The sequence below is a fragment of the Mya arenaria genome, chromosome 3, assembly GCF_026914265.1.
Source record: "Mya arenaria isolate MELC-2E11 chromosome 3, ASM2691426v1".
NCBI lineage: Eukaryota > Metazoa > Mollusca > Bivalvia > Myida > Myidae > Mya > Mya arenaria.
Window position 1 is genome coordinate 91,222,832 of NC_069124.1, and position 17,538 is coordinate 91,240,369.

At 40.0% G+C, this 17,538-nt stretch overlaps 1 protein-coding gene across 1 annotated transcript; it reads left to right on the forward strand.

Moving 5' to 3' along the window:
- The first annotated feature begins 1,472 nt into the window (after nucleotides 1-1,472).
- LOC128226427 (rhodopsin, G0-coupled-like) lies at nucleotides 1,473-7,957 on the forward strand. Its single transcript, XM_052936304.1, has 4 exons — nucleotides 1,473-1,836; nucleotides 3,013-3,331; nucleotides 7,026-7,113; nucleotides 7,587-7,957. Exons 1-4 carry the CDS (start codon nucleotides 1,616-1,618, stop codon nucleotides 7,955-7,957), a joined length of 999 nt encoding a protein of 332 aa, XP_052792264.1. The 5' UTR covers nucleotides 1,473-1,615.
- Nucleotides 7,958-17,538: the final 9,581 nt, after the last annotated feature.

Genomic DNA, 17,538 nt, shown 5'->3' on the forward strand with positions numbered 1-17,538 from the left:
CAATCAGTTTTTAACAACTCAAAGGTTAATCTCATCTTATTGAGTACCCAGATGCATTTTGAAAGCATTAAAACCAGACATATGACCATATGCACGGCCACTTGCCAGTTGGCGTTTAGCCCGTTTGGCCGTGCTTTTTCATTAAGCAAGTAAATGTTGTTTATATTTTAAAAATCCCTCCATTTATACTTTGGAATTGAAAGTGAGGCTTTCATTCATTAGTTAACATCATTGGGAACTATTTCCAAACATTAAATTGAAAGTGAAAGTAGTTTTTTTTAAAAAATGTCAAAAATATATAAGAAAATTATATATTATTAAATTATATTATGTAATATTAGATTTTAAAATTTCATACTCAAACACCAGTATTCTATGGCTAAGCACTATCAACTGGCCAAATTTCAACCAGATAGCTGTATAAATTAAGAATTTATAACAAATTAAAATAGGCCACCCCTCCAAAAGCTTCCTCTATATCATGGTTTATTATTTGGGATGAAAAACGTCCTCGATTCGGCGAGTATAAACATTGATTTCGATATGTTTCAACGATATATTTTAGAAACGACATTGTGCACCGAATGGAGGGCAATTTCTTGTTTTTAATACGATGACATTTTTTTTTAGATGAAAATCATGTCTATATTAAAATATCTCGTGAAAACGATGTACGTTCTTACTATGCTAACTGACTCAATGCACTTTATGCTTTAAAACTACTATTTTACACCGTTCTATTTCGTGCTAATCTTATCCGATACCTTGTTTTGGTCTATGACAGATATCGTTATTGTTTTCCGAGTGCCGATCGCCAGTTTCATGTGTGTCCGGCAAGCCTCGTTACGCAGGAATGCAGGTGCCCTCGGGTCGGATATTACTATCCGAACCGGAAACTCGTCAGATATTATAAAATCTTGCCCACGGCCTAAAATAAAAAGGTTCCCGTATGGTACTACTTTTCTACAGTCATCGAGCAATTACTTCCCTTGTTGAATACCGTCTTTTGTAGCACCATTTAAAATCCAAATAAATAATTTCTCGCTTCAAATGGCACCTAAATAAACTTTATACGCTGCATTCAAAAAATAATGCTGCACTCTCAAGAGTACTATTTAAAATACGATTTGACTATTTGCATATTTTGAATCACTGCGAGCATATCGATGAAACTATAAATTATCAAAATCTATACGCGAAATATTTTCACTACGCGCAAAAGCGAAAAAAAACATTTAAACTTTATTTTGTTTAATCTGAGATGGGAGAAAAAGCATCTACCATAGCTCCTCGCCTAAGACTCTTCTAAACCCTCGCTGGGTGTTCGCTGATACTTGGTAAACCTATTGTTTCCGCAAAACACCCTCGGCTCGGGTTGGGATAAACCTTTCACGAGCGACCATGGAAGACACTTTTATATCACATTCCTGTTTAATATATAACGTATTTGTCTGTTATACGCATGTGTAATACAACAATATAATGTAATTACTATAGGATGACAACCCAACTCCAACGAACTGTCTGTTTACTTGGTCTTCTATTAAAGTCATAAGGTTTACTTGATGGTCTTTTCTGAGAACAGGTAGATGGACTGGTATCATCCGGTACCTGCATGAAGAGTATCTGTATATCAAATTGTTTCGTTATCCATGACAGGTTGCTGGGCTCACCGCTCTTGCTGATGTCCATGTTCGCGCGGCGCTGGCTTTTCGGTGACGTCGGATGTGTCTTTTACGCGTTCTGGATGACCTTGCTCGGCGTGACGACCATCTCACTATTCACCGGTAGCATCGTCGTTATCGAAATAATCTTGAAATGCATCTACGCCAACCTGTGCATATACTTCTCATACTTGAAATATTTTTTACAGAATCTTCATCTGCCATTGAGAGGTTTAAGTATATTTGGCGTAATCAATGGAATCAAACTCAACGTGGCCGGCTCTTGAACGCATTCTGGGCCCGTCGTAGGACGTGTATTGTTGTATATTTCGATACGCTTGTTGAATATTTTCTTTAGAATTCGCTAAAGGCATTACGGCTGGTCACTATTCATCAAACTTAATAAAATGTTCCCCCTTGATGAATTCTTGGACAAATTTAAAGTCGTGTCACATTTGATAAAAACTAGGTCACTATGTCAAATATTAATTTGATTGCGTGAAACCATATCGTGGTAACGATTGGTCAGATTCTAGTCAAACTAGAAAAAAAATGTTACCCTTGATGAAATCTCATTGCTTGCTTTTAAAGCTGCACTCTCACAGATTTACCGTTTTTACAAAAAAAAACGTCTTTGAATGAGCAAATTTTTGCGTAAATATCTGCAAAGATATCCAGAGATAAAAGACTGCTGACAAAAGATAAGATCGCAGATTTTCATATTTCCGTTCGAAAATAAATATTGTATGACTATATTTTATAAACGGTTGATGAAAAATGCATAAAGCATCAACTTTTACACTTTTAAAAATATAAAAATCTGCGATCTTATTTTTTCAGCAGTCGTGTATGACTGGTTTCCATGCATTTTTTTTGCATAAATTGGCTCGTTCCAAGACAAAAAATTAAAAAAGCTGCCAGAACGTTCAATCTGTATGAGTGCAGCTTTAAAAGTGGATCACATGGGGTCAACGGCAAATCCACTGGGTCGGATCTTAGAACATGTCTTGGAAACATACTAAAGGCAATACATGCGTTTCATTGTTAATGAAACTAAATAAGAATGTTTTCCTTGATGAAATTATTGACAAGATTGAAACTTTGTCACATGAGATCACATGGGGTCAGAAACTTGCTTACTAGGTCAAATATAAGATTTTTGGTCTGGAACCATATGATGAAAATGACTGGACAGATTGTGTTAAAACTTGGTCAGAATGTTAACCTTGCTGAAATATCGTCACGTTTAAAAAGGAGTACACATTGGCTCATCATGCCCTTCTTTTTCATAACAAAACTCATGTTTCGTATGATAAACAATTATTAATGTGCACAATTATGTAACCAGTGTTTATAAAAGTTCTATCAATATTGCAGTTATCTCCATATGCCGATACATCATCGTGTGCCAGTCGCAGTTCAAATCCCGTCTAACGCCCGCTTTGTGCAACCTTGTCGGTGTTGGTTGCTTCCTGCATGGGCTGGTGTGGGCGGTCGTGCCGCTCACTGGGATCGGTCACACGGGGTATGTGTACGAGCCGGCTGGTCTGTCGTGCACGCCCGACTGGGACCCGCCAAACATTGGCTACATTTCCGGCCTGTTCACAGCCTCATTCGTCCTTCCTGTCTCAATAGCCTCATTCTCCTTTGTACAGATAAAACGAAAGGTATTAGTTATACTACTCTTAGCATTTGTTTTAAAACAATATACATATAAACGCTGCACTCACACAGATTTACCGTTTTTACAACTTTTTTTTTATTTTTTGTCTTGGAAAGTGCAAAATATCTTCAAACCAATAATAAAAGATTGCTGACAAAAGATCAGATCGCAGATTTGCATATTTTCGTTCGAAACTTAATGTTTTATGGGTTAAACCTAATGGTTAAAGAACGATGCATAAAACATTACTTTTGAACTTAAATATAAAAATCTGCGATCTTATTCTTTGTCAGTAGTCTTAAATCACTGTTTTCCATGGATTTTCGCAAAAAAAATGGCTCGTTCCAAGACAAATCATAAAAAAGTTGTCAAAACGTTCAATCTGTGAGACCGCGGTTTTGAACTTGGACCTGACAAGATCAACGAATGTGACAATTATACCCACCTTGGAGTTATAACGGGCAAAAATCTTTCATCGAAACAAGCGATGCGCGAAGCGTGTACTAAATTGCGTGGATCGTATTTGAATGTCCTAAACTCTGGGTTACATCCAAAACAATTGAACCCTCTGACCTTGAGAACAATATATATTTCAGCAGTTCTCCCAAAGGCCCTATACGGGTGTGAAACATGGAACACCTACTCGTCGAGTGAAATATAACACCTGGAGCGTGCGCATAGATTTTGTTTAAAGCACATCCAACAAATGCCAAAATATGTCAATGTAAATTTTGCTCTTCTTACACTGGATGCGTTACCGATAGAAACATGCATCGGTCATAAAAAGCTGCTCATGTTCGGCCATTTATGTCGTTTGCAGGATTACTACTTAGCGAAAGTTATTTTTATCCATCGTCTTGTTCGCTTTTCAAACGGCGAACAACAGCGCCTTGGTTTTATACAAGATATTGTGAAAATTTTAAACAAGTACGGGCTGCATAATGTTTTAGAACAATTTCTTATTTGCGGGACATTTCCTTCAAAGTTGACCTGGAAACATATACTGAAGAGAAACGTGCTAATATATGTGAAAACATCATTGTTAAACACTCTGGTGCCTGATAATGAATGGCTATATCCAAATATCATTGCGGATGGCCACTGTTCAAAACTCTGGACTGTTGCGAGGAACGAAAATAAAAGAACGATAATGTGCACCACACTTCTTAAAGCTGCTGGACATTTAGTTTCAAAACACTTTGTAATGCTCTGCAGCCGATGTGGTTTGCTTACGGAGAATGCTACAGAACACGTACTATGCTTTTGCCCTGCTAATGAGGCTAAAAGAAAGCTAGTTTGGGATGCGTTATGTGATTTAAGTCAAACGCTGTTCTTACAGATATTAAACATCAATAGCAACGAACAGTGTCAGTTCATTTTGAAAATTTCTACTGACAACAACGGTAGAAGTCTTCGCCATTTGAACCTGGCAACTTCATTGTGCAGATTACTAAGTTAACGCTGTGCCAATATCATACTTATTAGCCTGAGCTTAAATGTCTTAATTTTCTATTTTCGTTTAGACAACCTTGCCACTTGCTGTAATATAGAACTGCGGCTTATTACGATATTGCAGTATGTTATATGTTAGTTTGAATTTGAATTAGTACCGTCTCTAAAATTTCTTTACAAACTATACACATATATATATATATATATATATATATATATATATATATATATATATATATATATATATATATATATATATATATACAAGCTATTAATGTCATTGTATGGTGACAGTACTATTATCACTTTTGTATTATGTCATTTGTATATGTTTATTTGTATATTGCAATAGTATTGCAATAGTCCATATACACACTGTTGTAATACCTTCTGTATATGTATATATGTTTTGCTCTCCAACCTGGAGGAATAAAAGGTATCTATCTATCTATCTATTCAAAATAATTTACTAGTAAATTTCAAAGAGTTATATTTGCGAATGGATGCACATTTGCAGTTTTATTTTTATTGCTTGTCTACTTTTTGGAAGAAAATAATTTAAATCGATATGATGAGCGTTACCAAAACCGTTTAGTATATTCCAAGGATCATTGCCCTTGGTGCATTCTTATTTCTAGGTCACAAGTTCATTGTTATGTTATGTTGTGTATGTTTGTTATTCATGTGTTTCGTGTTAACACATACACGACTTTAAAGAACGCTTCTTGTATTTTGTATCTTGTTACTATGTATCTTATGTTCAGACTATATGCGCACGAGAAGCAAGGTCCGTCACTTGCTAGGCCAGACTTCAAACAGTATGTGTTTCTCTTCCCACGACCAAGGTAGATTTGGTGTGGGTCGGTGGGTAGATGATAGTGCGTTATGATTATATTTTATATATGTACATTGTATATGAAATGAATTTGAAAAACTATTAGCACTTAATCAGACGAATCTAGACCAACATTTTTGTATGAATTAAAAAAAAACAACATAGGTAGAACTAACAAAGGAAGTGTTTTAAAACGCTTTTTAAAAATATGATAGTTGATAAATATTTGCTCTTAATTGGGTATGATCGCCATTTCGAAGCTAGTCCGACGAATCATTAAATGTTCTATCACCAATCTTATGCAACAGTCAGATGGCATTAAAGGGACTGTACACCAGATTGGCACCAAAAAAGGTTTTTGTCTGTAACGAATCTCAGGACAATTATCTAATAGAATGTGTTACGTTTTGTTATCATAATTGTAAAAAAAAGTACCAACATGTAAAAAGAAATTGTGTCGGAGACCGGGTTCGAACCCGTGTCGCCAAAATTGCAGTCCAGCGTCGTATCCACTGAGCTACGACGGGTTACACTGATTGGGTGACATAATTAAGCTATACAACTACCTCGGAAAATATCACGTGATAACACCGACTAGCCAATCACGCATAAGGAATGAATTCTACCTGGAAGACATACCCAGTAATCTTTGTTAATGGAAAAATACGAAATACTGCTAAACTTAAATAAATTGTAAACTATGTGGTACTTCAGTTAGTAAGTTTAAATGCATTGTACACATCGATGCCAAGTTTATGTCAGTTTTCGACAATTTTCGTTTTTTCCCGCTATTTTATCATACGGAGTACAGCCCCTTTAAGTAAAACCTTCAGAATTATGAAGGATGAGCTGTCTATCAACATCTGACGCAGGGAGTTTGTATCGGATAGGTGGCAGTAGGCGGACATTTAAACACCTGCAATGTTTAATTTCTTAATGATGAAGCAGATTACTTTATGATTGCATATCTGAAAGTTCATTGACTCAAATGTAGGTTGAATTCTAAAAATAAATGCAACTGGACAATGGGATTAATTAAAGACGTACTCGCAACAGTAGTAAATATATACATCAGAATTTTGACAGACGCGGACAGGACAGCTGTTAGGAAGGTGTGGGAGTGTTGTTCTCAGCCGTTGAACATGTCTTTTTAATAAAAGATTAAATGGTTATTTTTCTTAAAAGATTTCGTCTTTTCTCCAGCAACGAATTAAGACCTTTAATTTCAGAGCGATACATATACAATGCAAACCAAAACCTTTAAGGGTTGGTTGTAGGGTGGAATCCATTTATACATTGTGTTTAGGCAAAATTTATATGACCATGACTGTGTATATATTTATTTTTGTCTGACACAAATTTCAATATTAGTTGAATGTGTACCATTTACTAATGCGCTCGTGATTTGCAGGCCCGTCGTAACCGGCTGCGCCCCCCGGTTTCAAGCCGGTACATTCAAATGGAGCAGGACCTCACCGTTCTCTGCGTCGTCACCATGGGTACGTAACTCTGTACAAAGGAAGTTAGGAACCTACTATAGGGTCAACCCAACTTTGATGCTGAATACCAAAGTGCGTTTCACATAAATGTTGTAAACACCAAAGTAAGGACCGCACTAAGTGGTTTCCTAATATGCAATTAAATAATTTATTAGTTATTCGTGAATATGAAAGCATGGTCGCTTCGCTGCGCTCCGATCTCTTAGGCTACTTATTCATTGTTATTCATAAAGAAGTAACCTAATAAACTCTGGCGTGTTCAAAGTTTGGTTGACACCCTACTTTGTTCCTACACAGCTCATCTCTGTGCTAAGGTTGTACCCGACCGGCCCACTTGTTGTTTAGAAAACCAAAAAAACACCTATTATTACATACTGAGTGTAATTGTCATAAGTTTAACCGATCATCTTTCATAAAATAAGGCATTGTAAATATCGACCATGCTACCAACACAACATACTATGCTATTCCAGCAATGTTCCTGTTCTCCTGGACACCATATGCAGTAATAGCGTACCTCCATACTCTGGGAATTGCTAGCGGAATTGTCACCCCTGAACTCTCGCTTGTCCCCCTTGTCTGTGCAAAGACAGCGGGATTTTGGAATCCGGTGATTTTTAGTCTGAAGAACAAGCCAGTGAAAGAATACATTGGGACCAATATATCAGATGCTTTATCAAGATTGAGGTCTGCCTTGCGGTGTGGGCGCAAGAACTTCGTTGGTATACGGCATTCGAGAGGCAGGAAGCCCGATGTTAATATCCGGAAAAATCCCGAGGACCGTTTCAGAACGACACGGGTCGAAGAAGCCGGGTTAAGGCTCGTCGAAGAGTCGAACGTCTAATGATCGTATGTCCAGGACACTTCTAATGGCCGTATAGCCAGGATACGTCTAATTGCCGTATAGCCAGGGAACGTCTAATGGCCGTATAGCCAGGGAACGTCTAATAACCGTATAGCCAGGGAACGTATAATGGCCGTTTAGCCAGGGAACGTATAATGGCCGTATAGCCAGGGAACGTATAATGGCCGTATAGCCAGGAAACGTATAATGGCCGTATAGCCAGGGAACGTATAATGGCCGTATAGCCAGGGAACGTATAATGGTCGTATAGCCAGGGAACGTATAATGGTCGTACAGCGCCAGGGAACGTATAATGGCCGTATAGCCAGGGAACGTATAATGGCCATATAGCCAGAACACGTCTAATGGGCGTATAACCAGTACACTTCTAATGGACGGATAGCCAGGCAACGTCTAATGGTCGTATAGCCAGGACATGTATGATAACCACGATCAGATAGTCTACGTGCGATATAGTTTTACATGTCTGCGTCAACCAAATGAGGCCATCTGTATTAAACTGGATAAGCTATGCGCAGGTTATATTTGGGTTAGTTTGCATTTGCAAGCAATTTAATTGATGACGGTCGTTATATGATATATATTGACCAATCAATAAACATTTCAACTCACTTTAACTAAACCAAAGAGTGTGACGGTTTTATACAAAAATTGGCTGCAGACAATCGTATATTTCTGAAGACATTGAAGACCAGTTTGCTTGTGGGTTTAGATGCCAAAATAAGAAGACAAATGTCTAAAGTTTAATCCCCATGTGTTGATAAAGCTTTGGGATCGTCCATGCATCTGTCGTCGTGATCGTGCCAAATATATTTAAGGGCCGTCTACAGTACAAAAGTTAGTTTGAATGACCTAAACATAAATAGTTAAATTTTCTTTTTTATTATATTTAATTTAGAGGTTCAGTAGTAAGCAACCATAATACATACATCCGTTGCAACATGACTAGGTGTAATGAGGAGTTGAGAGACTTCTATGAATTAAGATTTATCAGATTTTGTGTGGATTGCAGGTATTTAAGAAATATATTTTCAGTTTTTAAAAAGATATCATCTAGAACTCACAAGACATTGTTTATTATATAGTCTGGAGCATTTTACACATAGCCTATATATATTGAAACTGTCGAACGACTTTTCCGCCAAAAAAGCAAAGGTTTGGTGATTCAAAATCCGATAAAATCTTCTTTTGTAAAATTTGCTGAATTCCTTAATACCCCATAACATGTTGCGACGGATGTATGTTTTACTCCTGAAAACGCCTGTACCACAGAACTAACCAAAACATGAACTTTTCTAACAGTTCAATTGCTGGCCTTCCTCACGCACTGTTGCATTGTGGAAGGCCCATCAAAGATACAGTTTTACAGTTTATTTCCAAATACATATAGACAAAGATGCCCATGCGTGTACATAATACAATTACGAAACATGTTTCTTAACATAGTCAAGGTCGAATACATTCATATAAGCAACTGATCAAAATTATAAATATAGTTGCATTGTGGAAGGCCCGCCAAAGATATATTCAAGCTCACTTAAGTTAAACAAACATACGAACAGTGACACCATATGCGACAAGTCTGGTCTATAATAAACATGTATATACACGTGTCTATGTCTTGTTTTGTTATGCCATAAACATCCAACCATTTTGCGTTAAAGAACAACACGAGTCTATTAAGTATTGTATAGTCGCTACTTTTGATAAGTTGTGGGGTTAACTTTATGAACAATCAATATGGTAATGTACGTGCCACTAATGTTTATCATCCTTTCTCCGTCTCCGTGGCCTTGTGGTTAAGGCGTCCGTCTACGGAGCGGAAGGTCGTGGGTTCGATCCCTTGCCGCGTCATACCAAAAGACGTTAAAAGTTGGTACAAGTAGCTTCTTTGCCTGGCGCTCGGCATTTAAAGGGTAGTGCTTGGAAAAGTGGTGAAATCAGTACTGGTTTAACCCAGGAAGTTGTACCCCGTGTATCGGTGCTTTACACCGAGAAACTAAAAGAACCAAGAGGTCTCTTCGAAAAAGAGCTACGGTATCGCACCCAGACTTCCTTGTATCACACCACTGTCTCTTCCGCGTGCTATCCCTTCAGCAAAAACAAAGGACCCCGTTGGAAATATGTGCTTGCACGGTCATCACAATGTCTAAGGAAATACGTAAGGGTCCCAACTAGCATTGCATTTGAGAAAATGTAAGTTTTTGTTCTTGGCCTAATGTAATATACAGATAGATCTGCCACCGGTCATGTTAGACATTTCCACACTCCGACAGTCTAAAATAACTGCATTGGGCATCCAACTGCATTTGGCATCCCTTTGCAGTTGTATTATTCATGACATAAGACCTATTAAAAGTGATAACATGGTGTGCTTAACATCTATGTCGCCACAGTCCTTTCAGAGTTTTGGCCCTCAAAATGCTTAAATTGACAAACTCTATGTTGTCGGCACTGTTTATCGAGGAGCTTTTGTCCGATAATCCCACCAATCTTGGACAACGTTTTCAATAATAAAACGGGAAGACTTTCTCGGCCATGATTGTGCGGTAAGCATTTATATTGGCTTTGGGTGGGCATGAAGCGATCTTTCTGCTGATGAAGGACATGGGAGAGTTAGCCTTCTTGCGGTTGTTATTTAGATTGAGGTTTTGATCAGAACATGTCTAGAGAAATGGATACTCCACGATATTTGGCTGAATTTGCTGCTGATAGAGGTTTTAGATGGATCGTGTACTATGTGTTGAATGATGTTGCGTTTAGTGCTGTTGTGGATAACTTCACGCTTCCTAGTGAAACGGCAACTGCCAAACACGCTCCAAGGCTTTGAGGCTTTGACCTATAAATGGTGGTATTACCGTATTTGGAACGGTCAATGTAATACGAGTTCACTGGGGAAAAGTAAACACCATGTAAGGCCATAACCTTACACTTGTACCAAGACGTGTCAATGTTTTTTCAATAAGTTCAAGCCTCACCTGAGACAACATCAACTTGAAAACAATGAAGAATGAAGTAATCAGCTGTCACAGTAGCAGCGCGCCGACTATTTCCCTGCTTTTAACAAGAATTCCTAAGTCGGTCAATGAAGGGCCATACATTGCACTTTTAAGTAGATTGGATGGTTTAGGCAATTGGATGGCTTACAGGCCAAACCTTAACCAGAAGTTCTGAGTCGACTAAAGTTTCACAATTTGCAGTATTTGCAAATCGTAATTTACAAACTCATTCTAGCAAGAGTAATATTTTTGCATATACAATTAAATCAACCTGAAATAGAAACGATTGTACAGGTTAAATATTGCACCTTTTTTGCCTTATTAAGTAGTTTTCTTCGGAAAAGTAACCAAAAATCTAGATCCAATTTAAGCCCCAACCTCCTCGTACGTCAAGTGCTTGATTTAAGGCTTTGGCTATGTATATCACTTAAATGACTAACTTTACAAAGTGGATTCGTAACTGACATCCTAACCATATAACTACATTATTATTTTGAAGAATACCCTTGTAAAACAGAGATGTCCTTCCCTTTAGTCTTCGGGGAAGTGAATAGTGTGCACCAAATTAAGTAACTTGCAAACCCGTTGACCCAGAATTCAATCGACGTATGGACTTTTACCTTGAAATGCGTCCGTTAATCACGCGGCCGCGTGCTACCTCGAGATGCTTCTACAGTTATGTGAAACGAGTAATAGTGGATACCGACATCGGGGTGACCACGACAATGGCAGTGTGAAGCGAGTAATAGTGGATACCGACATTGGGGTGAACACGACAATGGCAGTGTGAAGCGAGTAATAGTGGATACCGACATTGGGGTGAACACGACAATGGCAGTGTGAAGCGAGTAATAGTGGATACCGACATTGGGGTGAACACGACAATGGCAGTGTGAAGCGAGTAATAGTGGATACCGACATTGGGGTGAACACGACAATGGCAGTGTGAAGCGAGTAATAGTGGATACCGACATTGGGGTGAACACGACAATGGCAGTGTGAAGCGAGTAATAGTGGATAACGACATTGGGGTGAACACGACAATGGCAGTGTGAAGCGAGTAATAGTGGATACCGACATCGGGGTGACCACGACAATGGCAGTGTGAAGCGAGTAATAGTGGATACCGACATCGGGTTGAACACGACAATGGCAGTGTGAAGCGAGTAATAGTGGATACCGACATCGGGGTGAACACGACAATGGCAGTGTGAAGCGAGTAATAGTGGATACCGACATCGGGGTGACCACGACAATGGCAGTGTGAAGCGAGTAATAGTGGATACCGACATCGGGGTGAACACGACAATGGCAGTGTGAAGCGAGTAATAGTGGATACCGACATCGGGGTGACCACGACAATGGCAGTGTGAAGCGAGTAATAGTGGATACCGACATCGGGGTGACCACGACAATGGCAGTGTGAAGCGAGTAATAGTGGATACCGACATCGGGGTGACCACGACAATGGCAGTGTGAAGCGAGTAATAGTGGATACCGACATCGGGGTGACCACGACAATGGCAGTGTGAAGCGAGTAATAGTGGATACCGACATCGGGGTGACCACGACAATGGCAGTGTGAAGCGAGTAATAGTGGATACCGACATCGGGTTGACCACGACAATGGCAGTGTGAAGCTACTGATAGTGATACCGACATTGGGTTGACCACGACAATGGCAGTTTGAAGCTACTGATAGTGATACCGACATTGGGTTGACCACGACAATGGCAGTTTGAAGCTACTGATAGTGATACCGACATTGGGGTGACCACGACAATGGCAGTTTGAAGCTACTGATAGTGATACCGACATTGGGGTGACCACGACAATGGCAGTTTGAAGCTACTGATAGTGATACCGACATTGGGGTGACCACGACAATGGCAGTTTGAAGCTACTGATAGTGATGCCGACATTGGGGTGACCACGACAATGGCAGTTTGAAGCTACTGATAGTGATGCCGACATTGGGGTGACCACGACAATGGCAGTTTGAAGCTACTGATAGTGATGCCGACATTGGGGTGACCACGACAATGGCAGTTTGAAGGTACTGATAGTTATACCGACATTAGGGTGAACACGACAATGGCAGTGTGAAACGAGTAATAGTGGATACCGACATTGGGGTGAACACGACAATGGCAGTGTGAAACGAGTAATAGTGGATACCGACATCGGGGTGACCACGACAATGGCAGTTTGAAGCTACTGATAGTGATACCGACATTGGGGTGACCACGACAATGGCAGTGTGAAGCTACTGATAGTGATACCGACATTGGGGTGAACATGACAATGGCAGTGTGAAGCTACTGATAGTGATACCGACATCGGGGTGACCACGACAATGGCAGTTTGAAGCTACTGATAGTGATACCGACATCGGGGTGACCACGACAATGGCAGTTTGAAGCTACTGATAGTGATACCGACATTGGGGTGAACACGACAATGGCAGTTTGAAGCTACTGATAGTGATACCGACATCGGGGTGACCACGACAATGGCAGTTTGAAGCTACTGATAGTGATACCGACATTGGGGTGAACACGACAATGGCAGTGTGAAGCGAGTAATAGTGGATACCGACATCGGGTTGACCACGACAATGGCAGTGTGAAGCGAGAAATAGTGGATACTGACATTGGGGTAAACACGACAATGGCAGTGTGAAGCGAGTAATAGTGGATACTGACATCGGGGTGAACACGACAATGGCAGTGTGAAGCGAGTAATAGTGGATACTGACATCGGGGTGAACACGACAATGGCAGTGTGAAGCGAGTAATAGTGGATACCGACATTGGGGTGAACACGACAATGGCAGTGTGAAGCGAGTAATAGTGGATACCGACATCGGGGTGACCACGACAATGGCAGTGTGAAGCGAGTAATAGTGGATACCGACATCGGGGTGAGCACGACAATGACAGTGTGAAGCGAGTAATAGTGGATACCGACATCGGGGTGAACACGACAATGGCAGTGTGAAGCGAGTAATAGTGGATACCGACATAGGGGTGAACACGACAATGGCAGTGTGAAGCGAGTAATAGTGGATACTGACATCGGGGTGACCACGACAATGGCAGTGTGAAGCGAGTAATAGTGGATACCGACATTGGGGTGAACACGACAATGGCAGTGTGAAGCGAGTAATAGTGTATACTGACATCGGGGTTAACACGACAATGGCAGTGTGAAGCGAGTAATAGTGGATACCGACATCGGGGTTAACACGAGAATGGCAGTGTGAAGCGAGTAATAGTGGATACCGACATCGGGGTGAACACGACAATGGCAGTGTGAAGCGAGTAATAGTGGATACCGACATCGGGGTGAACACGACAATGGCAGTGTGAAGCGAGTAATAGTGGATACCGACATCGGGGTGAACACGACAATGGCAGTGTGAAGCGAGTAATAGTGGATACCGACATCGGGGTGAACACGACAATGGCAGTGTGAAGCGAGTAATAGTGGATACCGACATCGGGGTGAACACGACAATGGCAGTGTGAAGCGAGTAATAGTGGATACCGACATCGGGGTGAACACGACAATGGCAGTGTGAAGCGAGTAATAGTGGATACCGACATCGGGGTGAACACGACAATGGCAGTGTGAAGCGAGTAATAGTGGATACCGACATTGGGGTGAACACAACAATGGCAGTGTGAAGCGAGTACTAGTGGATACCGACATTGGGGTGAACATGACAATGGCAGTTTGAAGCTACTGATAGTGATACCGACATTTGGGTGAACACGACAATGACAGTTTGATGCATGTATTGAATGCATCCATGCAAGAAATGAGATGATCGCTAACTATGCAGTTGATCAGAACACTCTTTAGGGAAAATTGCACCGATTCGGAAGTGACTTTTACTTCCCGTTTAGCACATGGCTGTGAAACAATGCATGGTTAAACCATCTCAAACCAAGCACATGGCTGTGAAACAATGCATGGTTAAACCATCTCAAACCAAGCACATGGCTGTGAAACAATGCATGGTTAAACCATCTCAAACCAAGCACATGGCTGTGAAACAATGCATGGTTAAACCATCTCAAACCAAGCACATGGCTGTGAAACAATGCATGGTTAAACCATCTCAAACCAAGCACATGACTGTGAAACAATGCATGGTTAAACCATCTCAAACCAAGTACATGGCTGTGAAACAATGCATGGTTAAACCATTTCAAACCAAGCACATGGCTGTGAAACAATGCATGGTTAAACCATTTCAAACCAAGCACATGGCTGTGAAACAATGCATGGTTAAACCATCTCAAACCAAGCACATGGCTGTGAAACAATGCATGGTTAAACCATTTCAAACCAAGCACATGGCTGTGAAACAATGCATGGTTAAACCATCTCAAACCAAGCACATGGCTATGAAACAATGCATGGTTAAACCATCTCAAACCATTGGTTACTTTCCATCTTTATAATAATAAAATAGGCTGAATATGCTGGGTCCACTTGATTTGTTTATGTTTACATTTTACTGCGTTATTTGTTTTCATACGGTCACTCAATCTAATACAAAATGGTTACGTTCAACCATATATTTTTTCTAATATGAAACGTATCTTACTAGAGTTGTACACAAGTGGAAAGCCTTTCGTCCCATTCATATAATTGGGGGTCGTAAAACAATAAAAATCAGTGTTATTTAGCGTGTAAATTGGTCAATTGACTTTAGAATATACCGGAAACTTATTTTGTGGTGTCTGATCTTAACACCCGTTTGTTCCTATATACATGTACAAAGAACTCTAGATATTAGCTTATTATGATTATGGTTGCCACGGATGACGGTAAAGTTGGAAGGTAGTTGGTAGTTGGTAGTTGGGGATTCGAATAATCAACTTCTTATCAGTTGCCAGTTGGGGATTCGAATAGTCAACTACCTGCTAGTTGCCAGTTGGGGATTCGATAAACACTGTTTTAATTCACTTTTATTGGTATATTCGCCAGTCGGATATTCGACCATTTCCAGTCGATTATTCGCGAATGTTCAACTGCAAACCAGTCAGTAGTTGGGAATTCAGTTTATGTCTTTATGTATGGTTTTAAAGGTCACATATGGGAAAATTAATCGCCAAATGTTTCTTTATGCATGTACACATGTTTCTTTGCGACAAACACTGTTTTAATTCACTTTTATTGGTATATTCGCCAGTCGGATATTCGTCCATTTCCAGTCGATTATTCGCGAATGTTCAACTGCAAACCAGTCAGTAGTTGGGGATTCAGATTATACCTATATATATGGTTTTAAAGGTCACATATGGGAAAATTATCGCCAAATGTTTCTTTATGCATGTACACAAATGTATCTTTGCGACAAACACTGTTTTTATTTACTTTTATTCGTATATTCGCCAGTCGGATATTCGTCCATTTCCAGTCGATTATTCGCGAATGTTCAACTACTAACAGGTCAGTAGTTGGGATTCAGACTATGTCTATATATATGGTTTTAAAGGTCACATATGGGAAAATTAATCGCCAAATGTTTCTTTATGCATGTACACATATGTATCTTTGCGACAAACACTGTTTTAATTTACTTTTATTCGTATATTCGCCAGTCGGATATTCGTCCATTTCCAGTCGATTATTCGCGAATGTTCAACTACTAACAGGTCAGTAGTTGGGATTCAGATTATGTCTATATATATGGTTTTAAAGGTCACATATGGGAAAATTAATCGCCAAATGTTTCTTTATGCATGTACACATATGTATCTTTGCGACAAACACTGTTTTAATTTACTTTTATTCGAATATTCGCCAGTCGGATATTCGTCCATTTCCAGTCGATTATTCGCGAATGTTCAACTGCAAACCAGTCAGTAGTTGGGGATTCAGATTATGTCTATAGTTCATAGATCGCAGAAGAATGCTTTCGAGTTATTCCACGTTGCACGATAAAAAGTGAAGTACAGATAGTTTTATAAAAATCTATACTTTAATTGATAACGGGGATTTTAAATACCAACTCTTCCAAGAATAGACGATGGTAACAAGGTAACAATTTCCTGTTCCTCGACCCCCTAGGCAGTAATCTCTCTTGGTGAGCTGCGAAAAAGGGAGTTTCGAAAAACCAACATTAAGCTTAATTGATTGTTTTGTAAACGTCATTCGAAAGAAAAGAATCCATATAATTCTCTCATAATGCACCAGTCAATTGTAACCACGCCCCCCCCCCCAGGTCCGGGGTTTACCGGGGATAGCCGGGGAAATGGGCCGTGTTTTTACTTTTCAGGTGACTGCGGTGGTTTTGTCTTCACGCCAAATTTAGCGGGAAATTGGCCTTATCTAGGGTCCCTTGGGAGCGGGGGTATTTGGCGGGGGTTTTACCAGCAGATTGTCCCCGCAGGGCGGAGACCCTGGCTTGGCTGGACCGAAAGTCAAAGTCCCCGTTTTTCCCCCGACCTGTGGGGGTGGGGCGTGGTTACAAATGACTGGTGCATATAAAACTTGGCTTCGTGACCACAAACCGTGGAAACCAGTTATATAAGTTATATAAGA

Excerpts from the sequence above, each read along its gene's own strand:
- LOC128226427 (XM_052936304.1), top strand. The coding sequence starts at position 1,616 with ATGAAGAGTATCTGTATATCAAATTGTTTCGTTATCCATGACAGGTTG. Across the intron at positions 3,332-7,025 it reads TTGTACAGATAAAACGAAAG|GCCCGTCGTAACCGGCTGCG; the intron begins GTATTAGTTATA and ends CGTGATTTGCAG. Across the intron at positions 7,114-7,586 it reads TCTCTGCGTCGTCACCATGG|CAATGTTCCTGTTCTCCTGG; the intron begins GTACGTAACTCT and ends ATGCTATTCCAG.